Raw genomic sequence first — 24000 nt, forward strand, 5'->3', positions numbered from 1 at the left:
TCTCATGATCTTAAATGAAACAGTATGGAATCTGCCTCTTTCTCTGCCAGTTCCAGTCAGCAGTCCCATAGACAGATATCCTTCTTGTTAATGCCACTGCTGGTATTACAGGCAGAACAAGCCCACTGGGAGACACTTAATTGAAGCCAATCCATTAATCCAAACAAGACCAATATAAAACAAGACATTATAGGCCTTCACTAATGGGAGTACAATAGGATATTACAGCGCATTAAATGCCATTCAAAATCAAGTTTTCAGTGTATCATTTTAATGTACTCTCACAAGTTGGTGAACAGTTACAATTTGTCGCTCACAGTACTAAAACACACATCCATTGACAGTATAAATAGCCAACCTAATAATACACATTTTCAAATACATAAATCATCAAGTATCCAAGTATTAAGTTACGCACATCAAAATAAAAAGGCATACAAAATATCGCAGACGTTGAAGTCCAGTTTCAAAGCGAAAAACACAAATCACATTTTGGACATGGCAGTAATTAGTCAACAAGGTTTGATAAGAGAAAATGAAAAAAAGAAAAGGTCCCAGACTTTCAATAAACAAATATTGCAACAATTAAGCATTTCATATTAAAAATAGTTACTGAAAGGACTTAAGTGTGTAGATGTCCTGCACAAGACAAAGGCAACATTTTTTTTGTTCCAAGTAGAAAAATGAACCACCTTTTCTAATGCAGTGGATGACAAACCCACTCGATTGCCTTTTTGTTCCATTTTAATTGTAAGGCATTTCAAGTTTTAACCATTTGGAGGAAGGCATACATCTTTCTATTCAGCATCAAACTGAATCATAAAATTTAAAGGGATACTTATGTTAAATTGTCATAACGGTGCTTTTTAAAATATTTTTAAAAAGTATTAAGCACCCTTGCCAATTAAAACCTTGGGCTGTGTTCAACATGTATAAACCAACATCTGGATGTTCACAAAATGACTTCACTGGCTGTGCTCCTTTCCAATTCAATGGGCACACATAGAGAACACTCATTGTCACTTGTTCACTAACTAACCTCTTTTTTGACACTTTACATTTTTTTATTGAGAAGGGAACACTTGAATTATTTGAGAATGGATTTCCAATGGAAATACTTCAACACAATGGATTTACTAAGAAAAAAGAAGCCTGCCAGGTAGATAAGATAAAGAAATTCAATTCATTAATTTTATAGGGGCATTGTTGGCATGGACTATGATTTAGTTGGCTTTACTACTGGATGCAGCAGTTGTTGCGATGGCCGTTGGAGTCTTTGAAGCGCAGGCGCATCTTTGGACGATACTTCTCTAGGTAGAAAAGCTGCTTGCTGTTGAACGCTCCGCGACGCTTCCTGTTATTTGAGAGAAAATACATAATTCAAAACAGTGGGTTTAATAGACTAGCCTCCCTTTTTCAACGAAAAATGTCCCACTGTTACAATGTAATTACACTGTACTAAGGGTTAAGGTACATATAATGCAATTTCAACTTCTCAATTGCTGCTTAGTCCTATTAATTCAAAACAATGTGTTTTAGCCTCCATTTTAAGATGCTGCAGCTACAGTATATAGAGATCTACATGAAAGTGTATTTGTATCAGACTTACTGCCGGATGAACTGGACAGCATCTTCGTACTTCATCCCACATTCAATCAAAGCCAGGGCAACCATGACAGGGGCTCTAGGAGCGCAACACAAAAAAAAACATTGGTAAATACTCAGATTTTTTTTGTTGACAAAAGGCAGTTAGGGTTAGAGTACTATGGGACTTTTTCCTTCCAACACAAAATACTGCATATTATGGTTAATTGCTTTTTGGCATTCTTACCAAAGAACTAGCATCATCAATCTAACACAATTCTGAATATAAATACTTATTACATGTTTTAAAATCCTTGTTACATGATTATAAATGTTTCTATACTAAGAGGGGAAATAAGAACACTAGTTTACCTCCCTAGGCCAGCTACACAGTGGACAGCAATGCAGCAACCAGGCTCCTCCCTAAACTTCGTCTTCAGGAGGTTCAACCAATCATCAACAATCTGGTTAGAGGGAGGAGCTCCATCATCAAACGCCCAATCCTATTGGTGGAGAGGAGAGGGAAACGAGTTAATCTGCCCTCTTTCTCAGAAACCAAAACAAAGATGGTAGTAACATGGTGGTAAAATAGTATTGCATTGGAGATGTAAACAGTGATGTTGAAGCTTACCAGAACCTGTATTCCCTCTTTCCCCACCAAGGTGGAATCATAGGTGGCCTCACATACTCTCACAACGGTGGTCACTCCATACTTCTTCAGTTCCTGTAGAAGAATGTACTTTTATTTTCATATGATCTGCAACATATGCCATTGTCCATTTGACATACTACACAGGGAAGACATTTATATTTTCTAAACTGACCCTTTATATTATGGAAGAGAGGGACTACCTATGAGAATCCAGAACATTCATTACGTTTTATAATAAAATTAATTTCTGATATCATCACTGTGTTAATGATGTGAGGGCTCACCTCAATGAATTTATTCAAAGTGGCATTGGTGGGATTGTGGGTAATGAGGAACCTCATGTTTTTGTAGGTGATCTCCACAGGGGCAGGTCGGTTCATACGCGCCATGGTGACAGACGAAAAAATGAGATCTTCCTTCCACAAAACAATCTAACGAAAACACTTATTTAGAGGGAGAGGGATTATCAACAAAATGTCAAACTATATTCCCGCAATAAAATGCACCGTGACCTGTGGGCTAAAGAAGGCTATGAGGCGAAAGGAGGTCGGATTTGGCAGAAAAAATTGTGTGGACAACCAAAATCAAACCCCTTCTACTTTGGGAAAACAAGGCAGGTTCCCCCTTGATTCTGACCAGGCAGAAGCCAACGAGGGCAGTGTGCAGCAGGTGAAGTTACCCCATCCAGGCTCGTTCTGCTGGTAGGTTAGGAGGTGTCCTGATCCTGCCAACGTTTCAGATCCTCCTCCTGTGGGTCCAATGTGTTCGGAGAGGAGGTGAGTTCTGCTGTTCACTCGTCTGCATAGGCAGCTGCGTGCTGTGCCTGGCAGTAGTCCCCACTGCCCTTCAGAAACTCCATAAATGTGTGACCCAGAACACCACAGAACTGCTGCAAGAGACAAGAGGGGGAGGAGGAGGGAGTAAGATACAAGGCCTCTATACTCAAGGGGGAAATGGCTCAAACAATTGAAAAGGTGAAGGTTATGGAAACACATAATTGCTGCTCTCTTCCAGTCCAGATCTGGTGTAACCATAGGTCTAATTTTATGGGTCTAACATGACTGCTGATGTGTGAAGGATGGATGTAGCATTACTAAGGCCTACCTAGGTCGCAGCTCAACTCTCTACATATTGTTTGTCTTTATAATTGCATACAAATAGCAGTAATATATACATATTAGGCCTACTATATGCCTCGTTGACAGAAGGAAATATTTGCTAGAATTTCAGTATAGCTATTTTTGCCACAAGTCATGTATAATTCCCTTAGCTCTAAGCATTGTTTATGTTTTTCTCTGGCTCCAAATACTGTCTAAGAAGCTTGAAGTATGATAGTTAATCCGATATTTTCCGGCTGGAAAATAATGTTTTGTTCTGAACATTAGAGCCAAATCGGACCTTTAATTAAGAGACAATACAATGACGTCAAACCTAGACGTCTGTCCAACGACAAAACCCAAACAAACCGAAATGTACATAAGTATGATGAAAGAGGATTTCTATAAACTGCCCTTTGTGAGGGCGGACTCGGCGCCATCACCGGTATAGAGGCCTATAGCGGAGCACTTGTCAATGTCCATTGAGATGGAGAAACGAAATGTTGAATAGTGAGGTATTTAGCGCCTCGTTGAAGTAAACTACAGTTAATTAAGGTAAGAATTATTATAGAAACTGTCAATGATATTGCTGACAAGATAATAAGAAAAATGCGTAATTTTATACGACGGTAATAGCTACGTCGAAAATGCATCTCAAAGGCGCTCCACAAAGGCAACCCACCACCTCGTTTTACTCGAATAAAATGTCAATCTAACGGAAAAGCCTATTTAATTTCGCATACACCTTTAACATACCGTGAATCATCGGAAAAACTCAGGTGTATCAATTTCACAAAGACAACAAAGCATGTGTGGAAGAGGCCCGAGATTTAATAATTGAAAAATTGAAGACCAGTTGATATAGAATTACAACACGAGTAGCTACAATGTAACAAAATATTGCTATATGAAAATAGACACTTACTGGGATATGCTTACTCATTGAAGATTGTAGCTTAATCATACAGCCGGTCCCTAAAAAGAAGTAAATATATTAAATGGTTTTGCACCATGCAGTCAAGGCAATTCCTCCGTGCGGAGTCGGCGTCTACTCGACTAGTACGACGCAAGGCAAATGGGCAATCACTATTCAGAGCTCGAGCTCTCTTGAAACCCCACCCTAGAAAGCCTACAAACTGGGCATGTTCTCTGGGATCAAATTGTAGTCCTGCGCAAAAGAAGCCAAATCTTTATTCAGTTTTATTCACCTCTGTTTGAATACGTAATTATTCTTCAATATTGACTATAAAGTGTTTATCATTTAGGGTTTCCACTAGCTTCCACAGCCACAAAGTCAACATAAGCACATTTTTGTTGTTGTTGCTTTTTGGTCTTAGTTTAAGGATTTAAGGGATAAGGATAGGGTTAGGTTTAAATCAAATTTTAAAGGTCCTGAACAGTCATTCTGAAAAGTACAGGAAGTTTGAAAAGACAGGCTGAGTGGGGTGTGGGGGGGGGGTACACAAAGAAACTCAAACAACGGGGGGGGGGATACGGCTCTTGTGATACGGTTCACAGCAGCACCGACTGATGTCTTGACTTGACAACTGCGTCAGAGTTTTGAACAACCCTCCCCCTTTTGTTCCATGCTGGCTGAAGACCTAGCTAGCCAGTAACTAGCTAACACCAGACACAGATGAAAGAGGAAACATATACTGAACAAAAATATAAACAAAACATGTAAAGTGTTGGTCCCATGTTTCATGAGCTGAAATAAAAGATCCAAGACATTTTCCATACGCACAAAAAGCTTATTTATCTCAAATGTTGTGCACAAATTTGTTTGCACCCCTGTTAGTGAGCATTTCTCCTTTGCCAAGATAATCCATCCACCTGACAGGTGTGGCATATCAACAAGCTGATTAAACAGCATGATCATTACACATGTGACAGCTGATGAAACTGAGGAGTATTTCTGTCTGTAATAAGGCCCTTTTGTGGGGAAAAACTCATTCTGATTGACTGGGCCTGGCTCCCCAGTGGGTGGGCCTGGCTCCCAAGTGGGTGGGCCTATGCCCTCCCAGGCCCACCCATGGCTGTGCCCCTGCCCAGTCATGTGAAATCCATAGATTAAGGCCAAATGAATTTATCTCAATTGACAGATTTCCTCATATGAACTGTAATTCAGTAAAATTGTTGAAATTGTTACATGTTGCATTTATATTTTTGTTCAGTATGTAAGTATATTTGCCATAGATGAATAGGGTAAACTTTTAATTATATTTGCTGACACCCTACAGTCACATTTTGGCACCAGTAGATTAGCTATCTAGCTATATAAACCATGCTCCTCTGCAAACACACCTTCTCCAATGTTGGTTACAAGGCAGTACTTATTTAAATTAGGTAAGAGAATATCATGTTACCATTGGTGTATTAAAATTATACTTTGGTCATCATATTTTGATCTGGTTTCCTTCAAATGTCATTCCATTTCATGAAAAACATGATTTTTACTGTTCATGACCTATAAAGCAGGGAAATTGTAGAAAATGGTTTATGACTTTGTGGCTATAGAAGCCAATAGTGTGCAACAGTAGCACACAATTCGAGCACCCCATTGGTTTCTGCATGAACTCCCCCTCGAGCATGACATCTTCATCACAGAGTTTCTAAACCCAGAGGCGAAACATCGCAAGACTTCTGGTAACGCTTGCGAAGCAGACCAGGCCGGGGTTTGAGAAGTCAATGAGAGCAGTGAAAAATGTCTATTGGAGAAGCAGTTTCTGCCTATCTTCATACTATACTGTATTTTGTCTTCATGCTTGTGTGACACTTCTGAATGTGGGTCAAAAGGGTCATAAAAGTGTTTTGCCTGCCTCCCGGAGTCTCCTTGCTAGCTAGCGGGACGCGGGGGCGACACCGGTAGTGTCCTTCGCTCCTGCATGCCGAACACCTGCCCTCACCATCATTAACAGAACTGCGGTAAAACAGTGCCCGACAGGCGGGTGGGCGAAGGACACTATCTACCGGTCGCCCCCGCCTTCCGCAAGCACAGCAGGCGGGAGGCTGGCGACACCATTTGCTAGCTAGCTTGCCAGTTCGCTAGCTAGCACACGGTGTCGCCCCCGCCTCCCGCCTCCCGCCTGCTGTTTATCGGAGCAAACCGTGCGGGCGAAGGAAACTGTCTACCGCTAGCTACAACCTGGCCTCAGAGCATTTGTTATTACTCTGTACGTAAATCCGGGACACTTGTGGATGTCCATCATCCATTTCGTATGATATGTTACGAATTACAATTTGTAAGATATGTTACAAATTTGCTAAACATACAATATGTTACGAAGAGACCCCCCCCCCAAAAAAAAAATAATAATAATAATAATAAAATAAAACTAGAATAGTCCCAACTAAGCAAAATGATGTTGAAAAAATATGTGTAAAATATGTATTTTCCAGACGTTGAAGTTAGGTTCAATTTAGGTTCTTAATGAAAGGTGAAAATACATATTTTTCCAAAATCAATGTCCGTGGATGTGGAAATCAAGGCCGGTCCGGACGGCGTCAGTCCAAGTTTACTGAGGTGAAATCACATTTTATGTACGCCCATCTATGTGGTAAGCCTACCGTTTGTAAAACACCAAAAAAAGACGTCTGGTCCGGACAATTTACGGATACAAACTTGAAACCTCTGATCATGACAATGGAGTGAAACTCCCGGACAACAGTTGTGATTGTCCATTCCATATTGTCCATTTTACTTTGATATGTCCTGTTTTTAGGATAAGTTGCTTGTTAACATGACAGCACATTTTTTTTTAGGATGTTGCCTCTTTTACAATGGGGGTCAATAGGAAAGAATGTTGGTTTTCCCCAATTTGTGGGCGTGGTTAAGGGGAATTCCTTATTATTACTTGAATACTGACTGAGTCTATAGCTTAAAAATGGACCAATAGAAGTATAAAGAGGGTTTCCGCAGAAGCAGGAATGCCCACATGCAGGAACACCCCGATTTGCTTGCTTGATGAATATGTTAATGTTTCTCATTATTCTAGAAAAAGTACTTTTGAACTAAATGCATCTTTCTAGAAACTGCCCGAGTGTCATGATTGGAGGCACAAACAAAATAGCTGAGCTGTGTGTTTTTGTCTCCAACTCCCTTTGCATTGAAACAAAGGGGGATATTGAATTGTTGATGTTAATAGCCAATGGGGTGAAAGCAGAAGTGTTTCAGTCTCTACCAGTTGTCAGTGGATACCAGTGTCCAACAGGAGTGCCCATGGGTGTGGTGAAAGAATTTTCCAATCCATCACCATTGTGCCAATTGTCCATCAAATAAATGTGCGAGCATAGCTCTGGTTTCAAATGAAGGCACTCAAATCTCAGCTCAAAACTCACAAATGAGTATAAAAGGAATGCATGACTCAGAGGATCTCGTTCTCGAGGTAACATCTCTAGCTGTTTTATAATTATTAGTACTGTAAATCCCAGTATAGTGTTTTGGATTTGGACTCAATGTTGTTGTTGTTTTTTCACTCATGAATGGTAACTGAATTGAAAAAACGTAAAAAACATCACTTTCCATAATCTGAAAAAGAAAATAGTAAAAAAGGTTTTCCTTTTCCATTCCTTTTGTTTTAATATGGCGTAACTAATGTATTTTTAATTTAACTGTATTTGAACAATAATCTATTTGTTGTAAATATTAAAATGTATATATGTTAATAAATAAATATGTTTATTAATAACTATATAATAACTATATAAAAAAGTACTTACAAATACTGTATATTTTTGGTGGTTGGGTGGTGTTTCCAGGAGGGCTCAAGTAGGCTCAGAGACCAGGTAGATGGCAGTGGAATGAGCCTGGGCAAGAAGAAGGGGGTGAAGGTGAGTGGGAAAAACATGGCCCCAGTGGACTGGGACAGAGGGGGGCCGTCCATAGTCCACCACTCCAGCTACATGAGCAGCCCCAGACCCTCAGAAAACCCCCCCACCATCATCTCTATCGGCCCCTCTCCCCACACACACAGGCCCTCTGGGTCTCCAGAGAGGGACCGGCCCAGGAAGGATGAGGTCCCCCCCTCCAGAGTGGAGTGGTCCAGAGAGGGTTGCACCTACAGCCAAATGGCTTCCAACAGCGAGGTGGGGGTCTCCAGACAGACCATGGATGAGTTGAAGAGTATCCTGAAGGATAGTTCCATGCTTGGTGCCCGGGGGAATGAAGAGGGGGGGCATACTGGGAGCCCAGCCCCTTACACCAACCTGCATGGGACCAACAGGGGAGATGGACAGCCGGAGTCCCAGTCCTCCTTCACCACTTTCAAGCCCCACTCTGATGCTTCCAGGAGGGTGTCCACCAGGTCCAGGGAAAGCAGCTCCCTCCAGCTTGGCTCCGGTGTGGACTCGTCAACGTCATACAGGTCGGATGTGACTGGCGCAAACAGGCAATCCGGAGTACGGTCGTCCACGTTCGAGAGCAGCAGTGCCAACTGTGGAGAGACCTGGAACTCAGAAACAGGTTAGTCTGGTTTGGGATTAGTTTTATCAAAAAGCTATTTTTAATTAAACATTTTTACTTGTAGCTAATATAGTAGTTCCCTCACAGGCGAATATATTTTTTTACAGACATGGTAGTTGCTTTTGGCTCTTTTTCTCATAGATAACAGTAAAGACAACATGGATAAGTCTGGGACTCAGAGCTTCATCTCAGCCATGGAGAACATCAAGCAGCAGATTGCCCGGGAGAATATCAACTTTGTCCGCTTCGAGGCCACGGATCTCCATGGGGTGTCCAGGTCTAAGACAGTGCCAGTCCGCTTCTTTCATGTAATCATCTCACACACAGTACACAAACATCCTGAAACGTACTAGCTATAGTGTATTGAGACAACCCACAATGTTATAATGCTATTTGTTTAAATGGTTGATAAATGGTTATGCTTGCCTATAGGAAAAGTCCCATGATGTAAACATTTTTTTATCTTTACAGGAGAAAGCAGTATACGGGGTGCCGATGCCAAGAAGCTACCTAGAGCTGACCCTGAGCCCTAAGAGCAGTGAGGTGGACCATGCCAACAACCCTGCCAACCTTAGCAGCGACGTGCTGCTGATCCCAGACCTGTCGACCTTCAGGGTGCTGCCCTGGGCAGAGCAGACGGCCCGGGTCATCTGTGACCCCTGCATGATAACCGGCAGCCCCCTGCGCACAGCACCCCGCCTCATCGCCAAGCAGCTGATGGGGCAGCTCCAGAGCCTGGGTTTCTCCCTGCACTCCTCCTTCACCTACGAGTGCTGTGTCCTGGGTGCGCCCGACAGGGTGGGCCCCAAGACCATGCTGTTCCCCGCCACCACCCTGGCCAGCAACCACGACCTGCCCTTCTTCCAGCAGCTGGTGAATGGGATGTACTGCATGGGGGCTGACGTGGACAGCTTGGCCTCAGCCATGGTGCCCGGTCAGATGGAGATCAACCTGAGGCCGGAGTTTGGCATCGCGGCCGCCGACACCGCCTTCACGTTCCGTACCGGCATTAAAGAGATGGCGAGGAAACACAGCTACATCACCAGCTTCTTCACCGACGACAGCCTGTACAACGCCGGGGTGCTTTCCCACTCTCTCTGGGATGCCAACGGCCGCCGTAGTCTCTTCCACACCGGGGACCACGGCGGAGGGGAGCTGTCGGAGATTGGCAGGAAGTGGCTTGCGGGGCTCCTGAGCCACTCAGCCGCCATGAGCTGCCTGCTCTCCCCTGGGCTGGGCTGCCGCAGCCACATCGCCAAGAAGGTCAAAGACCCCAAGCACAACGTGCTCTATGCCACCTATGGCTACAATGACAACAGCAGCGCCTTCAATGTAAAATGCCACGGCGGGCGGGAGACGCATATCGACAACAAGCTGGGCTCGGCCATGGCTAACCCATACGTGGTGATGGCGGCCACCGTGGCGGCAGGACTGGACGGTATCAAACGCAACCTGGCGGCTGAGACGGGTCTGACCAGGGCCTCCACCCACACCCAGCTGGGGAAACAGCAGTTTGCCATCCCTGTGAAGATGGAGGATGCTCTGGTGGCTTTGAGCGAAGACCATGTGATTCGCGGAGCCCTGGGAGAACCATTTGTGCAGTATTTTATTGCTCTGAAGCAATTTGAGATTGAGACCGAAGAATTGGATGCAGAGAGGAACAAATGTCTGGAATATTTCATATAGAAGTAGTCAATATTGTACAGTGGGATTCCTATGAAACAAATGGATTGATCGAATTCATACAAAGCTTTGAATATATATATTTTTATTCCATATTTGACAGAAAACAATAAAAACATGATTGAAATATCAACATCTGTGTGCAGGGCCCAAATGAATTGAAAATGAATTATCACATCTAATCTGATTTCTTTAAAAAGAGAGTAGGAAACATCTGGGGTTTGGGTCTTGAATTATGATGTCATACAGTAGATAGCTGTCGGTAAGGTACACAAACATAAAAACCATTCTCAACCTATTACAGTGCTATGGGAAAATGTATGAAAGGAAACTGGCCACTTTACACTGAAAACTGACGTTGAAACTTATTTTACATGTATAGCTGAACACAGCACTTTGAGTTCAAAACACAAATGTGGATTTGGCTAGTGAAATTAGAGGGTACCTTATACTGAAGCAATTATTTTCCTATGCATGTATGCACTTTTTAAAACAAAACGTCTACTATGAACTCAAAACAAAGGATAGTAAAATAATCACGTTTGGGGTATTCATTTGACAACTAAGGAGAAATCTAAATGACCATTTCACAAGTAAGGAATAAAAATATCCGAATTCGCACACTTGCCATATTAGAACATTCCAATATATAACAATTTTTACAATAAAATGTATCCCATAACCAGTGCAAAAAATAAATGCAAATTCCCTAAAGACTCTTAACAGTCTAATTTACAATACAAACCCTGTCATAGAACAGTGCTGTTATTGCCTTGATCGTAGACAACATTTACACATTCACTTCTTGCTGATGAGATTCCCCACCCGTTGTATGAATCGGCCAAGCTTATTTTCATTAGGCGTAGTTTCAGTCTGATAGCTGTGTATGGAACTAATAGAGGGATGTCTCACAAACAAACTTCTGTGTTTGTCTGAGTCATATCTGTTTGTAGTAGTTTTTGTCGGTTTATCAGATGGCTTGTTGTCAAAAGAAACAAAACTCTCAAATCGGCTATATGCTCGTTTCTGCCCGGTGTCTGAATGAATTGATGCTTGACTCTCCACAGTGTTTGTGGAGCTCAGGGTGTCCTGGTCCGGTTCACGTTTCTTTCTAAAGCTCCTTCTAACCCAGCTAGTACTTAACCCAGGAGATGATGATTTACCTGCTGGGCTGGGAGAATTATGTTGTTGTTCCTTTTCGGTTTCATTACCAGCCGCATTATGTGATGACCTGGAAGGGCTTGGCGAATGACCTTTGGGTGATGTAGTAAGTCCCACAGCTGACGGTTTTCCAGGAGGATCTGAGATGGTTCTCTGCTCTTCTGAAATGTCAGCCTGCACTAAATGCTTTGAATTCACTGAACCTATCCTTTGAAGTGTGGATCTGAATGAATTCTGCCTTTGGAGTTCTGCTCCCTCTTCCTGGTGTGGCGTTTTCTCCACCATTTTATCCACTGAAACATCGGCATGCACTATATTCTTTATTGATTTCACAGAAGTTGTGGGTTTCACTGGATTCACACTTTGGCGTGTTTTCTCTATGTCTGCGGAGAGCACTGAGTCGGAGCTGTTGGCCAGCTGGTCAGTGGAGCCATGACTCTTCCTGGTGGGGCCCTCCTTCTCCTCTGGTATTCCAATCAAAGACGTTAGCGCTTTAGAGCTCTCCACATTAAGTCCAGTGGGTCTGAAGTTGGAGGGCTTGAGCAAAGGCTCCTTTAGTTGTATTCCCAGTTGGGCTGCCGACATCGTCCTGGAGAGAGGCTCTTGCCAGTCATCAAGAGGATTCCTCTCTGTCTTGTTCTTGATGTCGTATTGTGAGACAGACCTTTGTGCATCACTGAAGTTGGTTCGTTTATATGTTTGGTCTTTAACTCTTTTTTCCTCTTCCTGTTGACCTCCTGGGGTGAGTTCCTCTCTGCGGCTGGAAGGTCCCTGATTAGAACTGTGTTCTGAGCTGCCTGATAACTCTGCCGTACTGTGCCTTGTATCCAGGCCTCTCTCTGACGACCTTCTTTTAGCTCTTTCGAGAGCAGACAAAACAGACAGCCTGAGAGAATCCTGGCTCTGCGCTGGCCTTAAGTTGCTGACAGGTTCCTCATACTCATGTAAACTGAGCCTTTTCCGTCTGATCTCTTCCAATCTCATCTGACTCTCCCTCAATCTAGCGGGGGTCAGTTGGGGTTGGAAGTTGCTTAGGCCACCTAGAATGCCCTGTGGGGATGTCACTCCTAGACCGCCCTGTGGAGATAGCATCCATAGACTGCCTTGTGGAGATGTCACAGAGTGCTCAGACATATAGTTAGGAGTTTCAGACTGTTCTGCCAGACGGCTGTTGAAGAGGACTGATGTTCTCATACAGGATGATGTGTTTGGGTTCTGCGTGCTGTCAGGCAGATGCAGATTCTCAACTGGCTCCCCTAGGGTTACATCACTGTTATTGAGGTACGAGTTGATCTTCCACCTGTTAAGAGAGGTCTCACTGCTGTAAGGGAGTAGATGCTGTTGGTCAATGCCATACTTCTTCTTCTGCGTGTAATGATTCACCCTGCCTGGTAACAGTGGATCTTCGCTGCGTCTGCCTCTCTCAGGGGCACCGTGAGCACCGCCAGCGTCATCTCTTACATTCCTCAAGTGAGTTGTGGAATTCCCTCTCAGCGGCAGCTCTCCGGCGTAGCTGTGTCCCCTCACAAGTTTCCCCATATCGGTGCGGTGAGATTGATTCAGTCTGTCCTGAATGCTCAGTCCTCTTGTGATCATCTGTCCATTGCTGTATCGATCGTCCTTCTGTTGACCGGTAGAACTCATCAAGCCAAGCTGTCTCCTGCGGGATCTCATGTGAATCTGGTCGAGAGAGAGTCTGCTCTCGAAGAGCCGACCGGGGTAAGGGTTGTACGTGGACGTTGCCGGCTCTTTCCAGAAGTCTCTCTCCTGAGAGAGAGTGGCGGGCAGAGTGGATCGGGCGAACAGACGTCTGAACTCCTCGTCGTAGGAGCCCACCAGCTGCCCTGTGACGACCAAGACCATGCTGAGGTTGATCTTCTCGAAGGACCACGTGAAGCTGGAGGAAAAGGAGACCAAAAGAAAGGTGTTATAATAAATACATGCAGTCATCCGGTTACTTAAACATAAAACTCCATGAATACTTTAGAAAATGTTAGTATGCTACATAATGTATAACATTATATTTAATATACTGGATATAACAAGTTAAGGAAGAGTTTGGGAACAGATTTCTGTTTTAAATGCAATAGAGGGGACATAGTTGGTTGTACTAGGTTAGACATACCTGTATGTACCGTACAACACTGTTTTGCAGTCCACCAATAGAAACCTCTGCTCCAAAGATCCATGGAACTTTGCTCCAGATCGACATATATACTGCTGTCCTTTCACTGTCCGAACTCGCAAGTTCTGAATAAGACAGAAGAATGGAGTTAAAATCTCTCACCATTTATTTTCCGAACACACACACACACACACACACACACACACACACACACACACACACACACACACACACACACACACACACACACACACACACACACACACACACACCACTACTACTACAACTCTAACCTTATCAAACTTGTGACAACCATCCCCAAAACCATTGACAGGAGGCCAACCAGAAAATTGGTTTGGAATTATTAAGAGTTACAGCAAGACAACACATTTCACCTTTCATTGGGACACTTTGTCTTTGCTCAAAAACAAGTTCTCAGTCTATCCAATTGAGACAAAGGGTAAAGACACTGCGTAACAGGAACAAGCCTGGCACTGCACTATAAAACTCATAAAGTAAACCTGCTGAAGTCATCCAGCACGTTGGTACACTGATGATGCTTTAGGGGGAAATAGACACACCGGTAAATGACTACTGCATTTCCACCAAGGGTTTGGAGCAAATGTCATTGCTATTCCGCTAAGATTCCTGCCAATAGTTAAAAGGTCATGCCACTGACAAACTCCTGCTATGCATTTAAAAGAGACCTTGGTCTCAGTATGACGCCCTGATAAAATAAAGGTTAACTAAATAAACTAAATAAAATGGAATTAGGACTCTTACAGTTCCTTTGTGAATATACACTGAGTATACAAAACATTAGGAATGCATGCCCTTTCCATGACATACTGTAGACTGACCAGGTGAATTCAGGTGAAAGCTATGATCCCTTACTTATGTAAGGTAGCTTAGTGGTTAAGAGCGTTGTGCCAGTAACCGAAAGGTCGCTGGTTCTAATCCCCGAGCCGACTAGGTGAAAAATCTGTCGATGTGCCCTTGAGCAAGGCACTTAACCCTAATTGCTCCTGTAAGTCGCTCTGGATAAGAGCGTCTGCTAAATGACTTAAATGTAAATGTAAATTGTTAAATCCACTTCAATCAGTGTAGATGAAGGGGAGGACACAGGTTAAATAAGGATTTTTAAGACAATTGAGACATGGATTGTGTATGTGTGCCATTCAGATGATGAATGGGCAAGACAAAATAATTAAGTGCTTCTGAACAGGGTATGGTAGTAGGTGCCAGGCGCACCGATTTAAATGTGTCAAGAACTGCAACGCTGCTGGGTTTTTCACGCTCAACAGCTTCCTATGTGTATCAAGAATGGTCCACCACCCAAAGTACATCCAGCCAACTTGACTTTAACTGTGAGAAGCATTGGAGTCAACATGGGCCAGCATCGCTGTGGTACGCTTTCGACACCTTGTAGAGTCCATGCCCTGACGCATTGAGACTGTTCTGAGGGCAAAAGGGGGTGCAACTCAATATTACTCAATAACTCTTCCAAATGTTTTATACACACAGTGTAATGGGAGACACAAATCATGTGTAGAAACTTGTGGTATTTAATTGGTCGAAGCAGAAGTTTTTGTTATAGTTAATTAAGTATTAAGTATTTCAAATATAATTCCTTACCTTGAGATCTTGGATTTGGACATCTGCGCTCTCAGCCATATTCAGAAAGCTTTTGAATTGGAAGTCATCAAGAAGTATGTAGACCACCACTCCCCTAGTAGTTGCATTGACAATCGCCTTAAAAATATCAACGTCAGTGAAGACGTCCATCGCTATAGCAATAACCTATATTGAAAAAGGGATTAAGAACAGGCTTAATTATCAGTTGTGTGAACAGCAGAGGTTTATTGAAAGTAGAAGTCTCAGAAATTGGTCACCAAATCTGAAAAGGTGCCTCGTCTTTTTATGTGTAGTAATTGCAGTGTTGGGGAGTAGTGAACTACATGTAGTTCAACCAGTAATTTAATTACATTTTGCAGTAGCTTGGTGGTAGTTGAACTAAATAAATAAAAAATCAGTAGTTAATTACTTGTTTTGCAATGTAGTTGTGTAGCTAACTACTGAAACGATACACTACTAATAAAATATGGGTGAAGTAGGCAAGAATTTCATTTATATTTCTGCATTAGACCTGCCTAATTCTCAAGAAACACTTTTCGTGTGCCTTATTCTCACTTTTTGTGTTTAATAGACTAATTACACATCTGACACCAGAGTAATCTGTTCTTGCAATTTGGGGTCAATGACATTTCAGATGTATATATGATCATTTTTCACAAAGTAGTTTGGATGTAGTTAACTACTTTTTCCAAAGTAACTTTAGTTAAGTAAACTATATTTTTCTTAAGGGTTGCTTTAGTGTAGCTTAACTTCTTCCAGTGTGAAGTAATTGGTAGCTTGGTCAACTATATTTTCAGAGTAGCTTCCCCAACACTGAGTAATTGTGGTACTCAAAAGTGCACTGTTTGAACAGCACAGACTGTACCGTATGTGTGTTTTGAGATGTAGCAATGTCTTTTGTTACCTACACACACACTTTATTTATTTTTTTGGTTTACAAAATGTCATTTTTATTCATGTTACATTGCTGTTACATAACGTTAGGGCATTAAACATTTTCACAAGGGTTTGGGGACTACAATCAATGATTAGCAAAAACACTAGTGGTCTCAATCTCAATTGACAAACCTGCAAAGGAAAGTACTGAACAAAAACAGGACTTTCTGTATGCAATATTGATTCCCCATTCCAGTGTACATTGAAAAAAATGGGCATGCATGTACTTATTCTTTTGTCATTCCACATTCTTTTTTTAAGTATTCCTAAAGTACCACCTTTTTGTCAGACATGCTAAAAAGTAACACATTGAGGTGAATAATATAACTAGGAAGGAGTGTTTCGTAACCGTCGAGGGAGACCTTGTTACAAGAGCCCATGGACAGCACTTGCTCTGTTGACAGTCTACGTCCCAAATAGCACCCTATTCCTTATATAGTGCACTACTTTCGTCCACAGTCCTAGGGGCCCTGGTCAAAAGTATTGCACTATACAGGTGATAGGGATGCAACCACTGGCTGGACAGCCCCCACAGGTTCATAAAATACAGGTGTCAGTTGTATTCAAGTTACCAGACAATATGCATCCCAAATAGCACCCTATTACCTTCACACACACACTTTTTTAACCTTCTGGAAATACATGTCCAATTGTAAGGATGATAAGTGGAAACCTTTCAGAAAGCCTGGCAAGCAGTCATGACGTGTGAAGCTGACATTTCAGTAAGCCTACGTTTAAACAAGTGCAAGTTGACACAGGCTTCGGTTGTTGATATGCCACAGACATTTTAAATGAACATTATTTTTTTTTTCAACATGTGCACCTGTGGGAAATGCTACTCTGTAAGAAAGGCAATTCAAACCAGGAATGTGAATTCGTACAAACCATAACAGTAAATACCAGACACTGCAAATGATTGATGGGAAGTTATATTATTGTGCCTCCTTATGTAACGATCCCGGCTGTCTGAGTCGGGGTCTGGTCGTAAGCTCCAGTTTCCCGAGGGTTCGGGAACGCTCCGGGGAGCGCTCTGGTTTCCGCACCTGATTCCTGTTAGCAATCTGCACACCTGGGCCTAATCAGCACCTTTCTTAGGCTCTGGCCCAACATCCAGTTCCTGCCGGATCGTTAGCCATGAACAGTAGGTGTTCGTTGTATCAGTTGAGCGTTCTAGCGTGAGTTTTGTTATTTTGTACTTTGTTGAGTTTTTGTGTCCTTACCTCCGTTTTTGTTCCACCTGCAGTCACACGTCCGGAACCTTCACCCCACCTCTGCCTGATGGTCGGCGGCTGCCGAGCCATCACTGGACCCAGACTGCACCCCCAACTACTCAACCACGCCGCCCGCTCTGTCCCTGGATTATTCTGCACCTTTTTGTTATCTGAATAAACCCTCACTTTCGTTCAACTCTCCTTGTCCTGGTCTGCTTCTGGGTTCTGGCTGAGGGAACTGTGACAGAACGATCCGGCCTATTATGAACCCAGCGGACCTGGACTCAGTTCGCCATGCCATTACCCAGCAGGAGAAGATGTTGGGCCATCATAGCACGGTACTACAGGAGATCGCGTTGTCAGTTCGGAACCTTTCTACCGGCCTGATGGAGGTCCAGAACCAACGCCAGTGTCCGGTGGAGGACCCACTACCGGTTTCACCCATCTCGCCTGCCGCTTCTGAAGTTGTGTCCCTCCGTGAGCCCAAGGTTCCGACGCCGGATAAATATGAGGGGGAGCTGGGAGGATGCCGTTCCTTCCTTATGCAGTGTGGATTAGTGTTCGATCTACAGCCCTACTCTTATGCCACAGACAAGGCTAGGATAGCCTTTGTGATTGAGTTGCTGCGTGGTCGAGCGCTGGAGTGGGCTTCAGCCGTTTGGGAACGACAGGATCCCTGCATGGCTTCATACCAGGGGTTCACGGCCGAGATGAGGAAGCTCTTCGACCATTCCGTCCGAGGGAGGGACGCAGCTAGGCGCCTGTTTTCTCTTCACCAAGGAACTCGCAGCGTGGCCGATTTCGTGATCGAGTTCAAGACGTTGGCTGTGGAGAGTGGGTGGAACGAGGAGTCTTTGCAAGCGGCTTTTACCAGGGTCTGTCGGAGCAGCTCAAGGATGAGTTGATCTCCTATCCGGAGCCTAGTGACCTGGACAGCTTGGTAGCCTTGTCTATTCGGGTGGATAATCGAGTCCGAGAGCGAAGGAGGGAGAAGCAATGGGGTCCGTCCAATCGATCAGCTTCTCAGTTCCCAGTCGGGTCGGGTGGTGGACCAGAACACGTCGATCATTCTCCACCACTAAGGATTAGTGGAGAGGACCTCTCTCCCGATTCTGAACCCATGCAAGGGGGGGCGGCACGGGTTAACCAAGGAGGAGCGTCAACATAGACGTAAGACCAACTGCTGCCTCTACTGTGGTCGCCGGGACATTACATCTCCACCTGTTCCCGGCGGTCGTCAAACTGCCCGGCTCGCTAAAGTTGGGAGGACTTTTAGCGAGCCAGTTTCAACCTCTCAGTACCTCTGTCAGACCCCGCTTCCCGGCTACCCTTGTGAACAGGAATCAGAGCTTAGCGCTTAACGCTTTTATCGATTCAGGTGCCGATGGAAGCTTTCTTGATGCCGAGTTGGTGGAACAGCTGGGGCTTTCCAAGGAGCAATTGCCGGAAGCCATTGAAGCGACCACTCTGAACGGCAGTAGTCTGGCACGTATCACGATGAGGACTGAACCCGGTTAAGATGCGGTTGTCAGGGAATCATTCTGAGATGATTTCATTTTTTCATTCTGCCGTCTTCCCATGTTCCTCTGGTCCTTGGATACCCCTGGCTGAAGGAACACAATCCCACGTTCGATTGGGTGACGGGCAAGGTAACGAGTTGGAGCCTGGATTGTCATGCTAACTGTCTCAAGACTGCCTGCCCCCATTCGGTTCCCAGTCAGGTGATTGAGGCTAAACCTCCAGATTTGTCCCTGGTTCCCGAGACATATCACGATTTGGGGGAAGTTTTCAGTAAGCAGAAGGCTCTGTCACTCCCTCCCCACCGACCATATGATTGTGCCATCAACCTGGTCCCTGGAGCTGTCTACCCCAAGGGAAGGTTATACAGTATCTCCCGACCTGAACGTGAGGGGGCGTTGGAGACCTACATCAAGGAGTCCCCTAGCTGCTGGTCTCGTTCGTCCCTCGTCATCACCCCCTGGGGGCAGGATTCTTCTTTGTGGGTAAGAAGGATGGCTCTCTTCGACCATGTATTGACTATCGGGGGTTGAATGACATCACGGTCAAGAACAAGTATCCCCTGCCCTTGATGAGTTCTGCCTTCGACTCCTTACAGGGTGCTACGGTGTTCACCAAGTTAGACCTACGCAATGCGTATCACCTGGTCCGGATCAGAGAGGGGGACGAGTGGTTGACGGGTTTCAATACACCGATGGGGCACTTCAGTATCAGGTGATGCCGTTTGGACTGACCAATGCTCCAGCGGTATTCCAGAGTATGGTGAACGACGTCCTGAGAGATATGATCGGTCTCTTCGTGTTTGTTTACCTGGATGACATTCTGATCTTCTCGAAGGAACCTTCCGACCACGTCCAGCATGTCCGGCAGGTTCTGCAGCGATTATTGGAGAATCGCCTGTTCGTGAAGGCCGAGAAGTGCGAGTTTCACGCCCACACGACATCCTTTCTCGGGTACATCATCTCCAGGGGTGAGATTAGGATGGACCAGGAGAAGGTTAGAGCGGTTCTGGAATGGGCCCAGCCCGGTACGAGATTGCAGCTCCAGAGATTTTTTGGGGTTTGCGAATTTCTACCGCAGATTCATCCGGGGATTACAGCCGTGTGGCCGCTCCATTAACTGCCTTGACTTCCAGCATCAGGACCTTCAAGTGGAATCCGGAGGCGGATCGAGCGTTTCTGGATTTGAAGAGGCGATTCACCAACGCACCGATTCTCTCTCAACCGGACACGGCCCGTCAGTTCGTCGTTGAAGTGGACGCGTCTGATGTGGGAGTTGGCGCCATCCTGTCGCAGCGATGCTCCACGGACAGTAAACTCCATCCCTGCGCCTACTACTCGTCGCCTTTCGCCTGCGGAGAGGAATTACGATGTGGGTAACCGGGAGCTTCTCGCGGTGAAACTTGCCTTGGAGGAGTGGCGCCACTGGTTGGAGGGGGGCGGAGCAACCGTTTATTGTCTGGACTGACCACAAGAATCTTGCTTACGTGCAATCGGCTAAACGCGTCTCAACTCCCGTCAGGCCAGGTGGGCGTTGTTTTTCGGACGATTCAAGTTTGCCCTGACGTTCCGACCTGGATCTAAGAACGGCAAGGCGGACGCCTTGTCCCGGATGTTCTCCAAGACGGAGGAGAGTGGGTCCAAGACCGAGACTATTCTCCCCCGGAACTGCGTCGTGGGAGCAGTGATGTGGAAGATTGAGGAGGAGGTGCTGGCGGCCCTTCGGACTCAGCCCGGTCCCGGTAACGGTCCACCCGGTCGGTTGTTTGTGCCTCGAGTCGGTTCGTCCTGCTGTCCTCAAATGGTCCCACGCCAGCAAGATGGCTTGTCACCCCGGCGTGGCTCGGACGATGGCGTTTCTTCGCAGACGTTTTGGTGGCCTGCCATGGCCGAGGATACTCGGGGTTTGTTGCTGCCTGTCCAGTGTGTGCGCAGAATAAGAGTACCAATCGGCCCAGCTCTGGACTACTTCATCCCCTTCCTATTCCCCGGCGTCCATGGTCGCATCTGGCCCTGGACTTCGTCACGGGGTTGCCCGCTTCTGAGGGGAACACGGTCGTTCTGACTATCGTGGACAGATTCAGCAAGTTCGCCCACTTTGTGCCTATTGCCAAGCTTCCTCTGCCTCGGAGACGTCCGAGATCCTGGTTAGGGAGGTTTTCAGGGTCCACGGTTTGCCCAGTGATATCGTTTCCGACCGTGGCCCTCAGTTTACCTCTGCTGTCTGGAAGTCCTTCTGTTTGGCCATTGGAGCTACAGTCAGTCTCACATCTGGTTTTCACCCCCAATCCAATGGTCAGGCGGAAAGAGCCAACCAGAAGATGGAATCCACGCTACGCTGTCTGGTCTCTTCCAACCCCACCTCCTGGGCCTCTCAGTTGCCTTGGGTTGAGTATGCCCACAATACTCTCCCTACATCGGCCACTGGGATGTCTCCCTTCCAGTGCCTGTATGGCTACCAACCTCCCCTGTTCCCTTCTCAGGAGAAGGAGCTCTCAGTGCCTTCTGTTCAGGCCCATATTCGGCGTTGCCACCGGACCTGGCATCGGGCCAGAAAGGCACTCTTAGAGGTTCGGACCGGTATCAGCTCCAGGCGACCGTCGCCGGATCCCCGCTCCCACCTATACCATCGGAGATAGGGGTTTGGTTGGCCACACGGGATCTTCCGTTACGGACTGAGTCTAGGAAGTTGTTACCGAAGTTTATTGGTCCGTTTGTGGTGGAGAAGGTGATCAATCCAGTGGCAGTGCGACTCAAACTACCGAGGACGCTCAGAGTCCATCCCACTTTTCATGTCTCCTGCCTCAAGCCTGTCTTCCTCAGTCCTCTGTTGCCTCCTCCGCCTCCTCCTCCTCCTCCTCGGATGATCGGAGGTGGTCCTGCCTACACGGTGCGTCGCATTATGGATGCCAGGACGGCGGGGCCGGGGTTTCCAGTATCTCGTGGACTGGGAGGGGTATGGTCCGGAGGAGAGGAGTTGGATTCCGCGGCGACAGGTCCTAGATGCGGATCTCATCAGGGACTTTTACCGCCTCCATCCTGGCGCTCCGGGAGTCCGCCCGGTGGCGTTCGTCGGAGGGGGTACTGTAACGATCCCGGCTGTCTGAGTCGGGGTCTGGTCGTAAGCTCCAGTTTCCCGAGGGTTCGGGAACGCTCCGGGGAGCGCTCTGGTTTCCGCACCTGATTCCTGTTAGCAATCTGCACACCTGGGCCTAATCAGCACCTTTCTTAGGCTCTGGCCCAACATCCAGTTCCTGCCGGATCGTTAGCCATGAACAGTAGGTGTTCGTTGTATCAGTTGAGCGTTCTAGCGTGAGTTTTGTTATTTTGTACTTTGTTGAGTTTTTTGTGTCCTTACCTCCGTTTTTGTTCCACCTGCAGTCACACGTCCGGAACCTTCACCCCACCTCTGCCTGATGGTCGGCGGCTGCCGAGCCATCACTGGACCCAGACTGCACCCCCAACTACTCAACCACGCCGCCCGCTCTGTCCCTGGATTATTCTGCACCTTTTTGTTATCTGAATAAACCCTCACTTTCGTTCAACTCTCCTTGTCCTGGTCTGCTTCTGGGTTCTGGCTGAGGGAACTGTGACACCTTACCTGTCTTGCATTTAGAATTTGTTTACGTATCATGTATTTGATGGTCGGTGTGTTGTGTCTGGGAGGGTGGAAAAGCAGGCTGATGTTTGTCTCCATGTTCTCATTGGTGACCTCTGGCCAGCCGAGGTCAAGGTCAGGAACCTCCTCATCTGACTCAGTGGGGAAGTAAGTGGAGGGAGCTCTGACATGTTTCCCTGCAGAATCCTCATCCTCTGGGACTGGCAACTCTGCATTGTCTAAAATGAAGATGATCTCCTCTTCAGAGAGAAAGTCACTGAGTTGTTCGGCTTTGAGGTACTCCTGGTAGACATCTCTACCCCCACTGACCAGAGCGTAGATGGCAAGCCGGTAGGACTCCTTGTAGTGTGGCTGGATGTATTCTGCTGGAATCACGTCTTCTTTGAATGACAACAGACAGGAGAGCTTGGATTCCATTTGTAAGGTTTCCCCCTGAGAGGATCTCTGATTTACGTAGAATGGGGTTATTACCTTAAAAAATATACAATATACTATGTGTTATGACAGAACTGATTAAATTGTGATTTGTACGATTTTCATCTTCACTATGTATAATGCCACAACCTAATGCCAAACCCATTTAAGTAAAATAGTTTTGACTGACAACCTACCACATGTGAAACTTCCAATAACTGTTTGATTTTACCATATTTTTGTAGACATTCTTCATTCAGTACATTTGTGGAAAATATACTTCACCTGTGTGGAAATTCAAGTACAGACAGTACACCACAAAGGATCTTTTCAAATCATTCTGAAAATTTCAGGGGAGAAAGACAGAAAAGAGGCCTTGCACTCAATTGAATGTCAAAACGTCAACAAACTAGACTTACTTCTTGGTCAGCAATGATAGCCAGCTCTTTCAGCTTTTAAAATCCCATTGAATGTGTTAAATTGTCCAGTCAGTTGAACATTGAGAATCACAGCCAGCAAGTCAACCCGACCGGCACCTCTGGCGTATGGCTGAAGTAAAGGTGAGCAGTCAATGATGGGTGTGGATTGTCGTTTTTTTTCTTAATAGATAAAACCTGCTGCAATCTTCACCCCATTCACTGCTCTGACAAAACACATCACTTGAGAGTCCCTCCCTTCAGAGGTTTGGAAGTCAGGCTAGTAGTATCTTGTTTGGGTGAAAGGAAACACTTACAGTAGTCATTTCTTTATAGGTAGTAGCCACAAATATGACCTCTTCTGTGGAGTGTACATTTATATTAATGTATAATATTTATAATATTTAACATGTCCTTAATACATCTTTGAGGAGAATACCAAAAGGATCTTGTGCCATACAGAAGTCTGTATCCTCTAAAGTTACTGCT

At 45.3% G+C, this 24000-nt stretch overlaps 3 protein-coding genes across 4 annotated transcripts; 1 reads left to right on the forward strand and 2 right to left on the reverse strand.

The window, feature by feature from the left end:
* Nucleotides 1-249: 249 nt before the first annotated feature.
* On the reverse strand, nucleotides 250-4420 carry LOC123486099 (protein tyrosine phosphatase type IVA 1). The gene is made up of 6 exons (XM_045217298.1): nucleotides 4259-4420; nucleotides 2521-3125; nucleotides 2216-2308; nucleotides 1957-2087; nucleotides 1610-1684; nucleotides 250-1354 (listed from the first exon to the last, which is right to left on the reverse strand). Exons 2-6 carry the CDS (start codon nucleotides 2623-2625, stop codon nucleotides 1237-1239), a joined length of 522 nt encoding a protein of 173 aa, XP_045073233.1. The 5' UTR covers nucleotides 2626-3125; nucleotides 4259-4420; the 3' UTR covers nucleotides 250-1236.
* A 3132-nt stretch (nucleotides 4421-7552) lies between these two features.
* LOC121561301 (lengsin) lies at nucleotides 7553-10503 on the forward strand. Of its 2 annotated transcripts, none has more exons than XM_045217292.1 (4): nucleotides 7553-7718; nucleotides 8092-8794; nucleotides 8936-9102; nucleotides 9266-10503. In XM_045217292.1, exons 1-4 carry the CDS (start codon nucleotides 7674-7676, stop codon nucleotides 10478-10480), a joined length of 2130 nt encoding a protein of 709 aa, XP_045073227.1. In that variant the 5' UTR covers nucleotides 7553-7673; the 3' UTR covers nucleotides 10481-10503. The 2 variants fall into 2 exon arrangements, with proteins under 2 accessions (XP_045073227.1, XP_045073228.1); XM_045217293.1 differs by lacking the exon at nucleotides 7553-7718 and adding an exon at nucleotides 7734-7818.
* An 842-nt stretch (nucleotides 10504-11345) lies between these two features.
* LOC121561297 (protein FAM83B-like) lies at nucleotides 11346-23098 on the reverse strand. Its single transcript, XM_045217290.1, has 4 exons — nucleotides 22664-23098; nucleotides 13764-13888; nucleotides 11990-13535; nucleotides 11346-11357 (listed from the first exon to the last, which is right to left on the reverse strand). Exons 1-4 carry the CDS (start codon nucleotides 23096-23098, stop codon nucleotides 11346-11348), a joined length of 2118 nt encoding a protein of 705 aa, XP_045073225.1.
* Nucleotides 23099-24000: the final 902 nt, after the last annotated feature.

The sequence above is a fragment of the Coregonus clupeaformis genome, unplaced genomic scaffold (assembly GCF_020615455.1).
Source record: "Coregonus clupeaformis isolate EN_2021a unplaced genomic scaffold, ASM2061545v1 scaf0999, whole genome shotgun sequence".
NCBI lineage: Eukaryota > Metazoa > Chordata > Actinopteri > Salmoniformes > Salmonidae > Coregonus > Coregonus clupeaformis.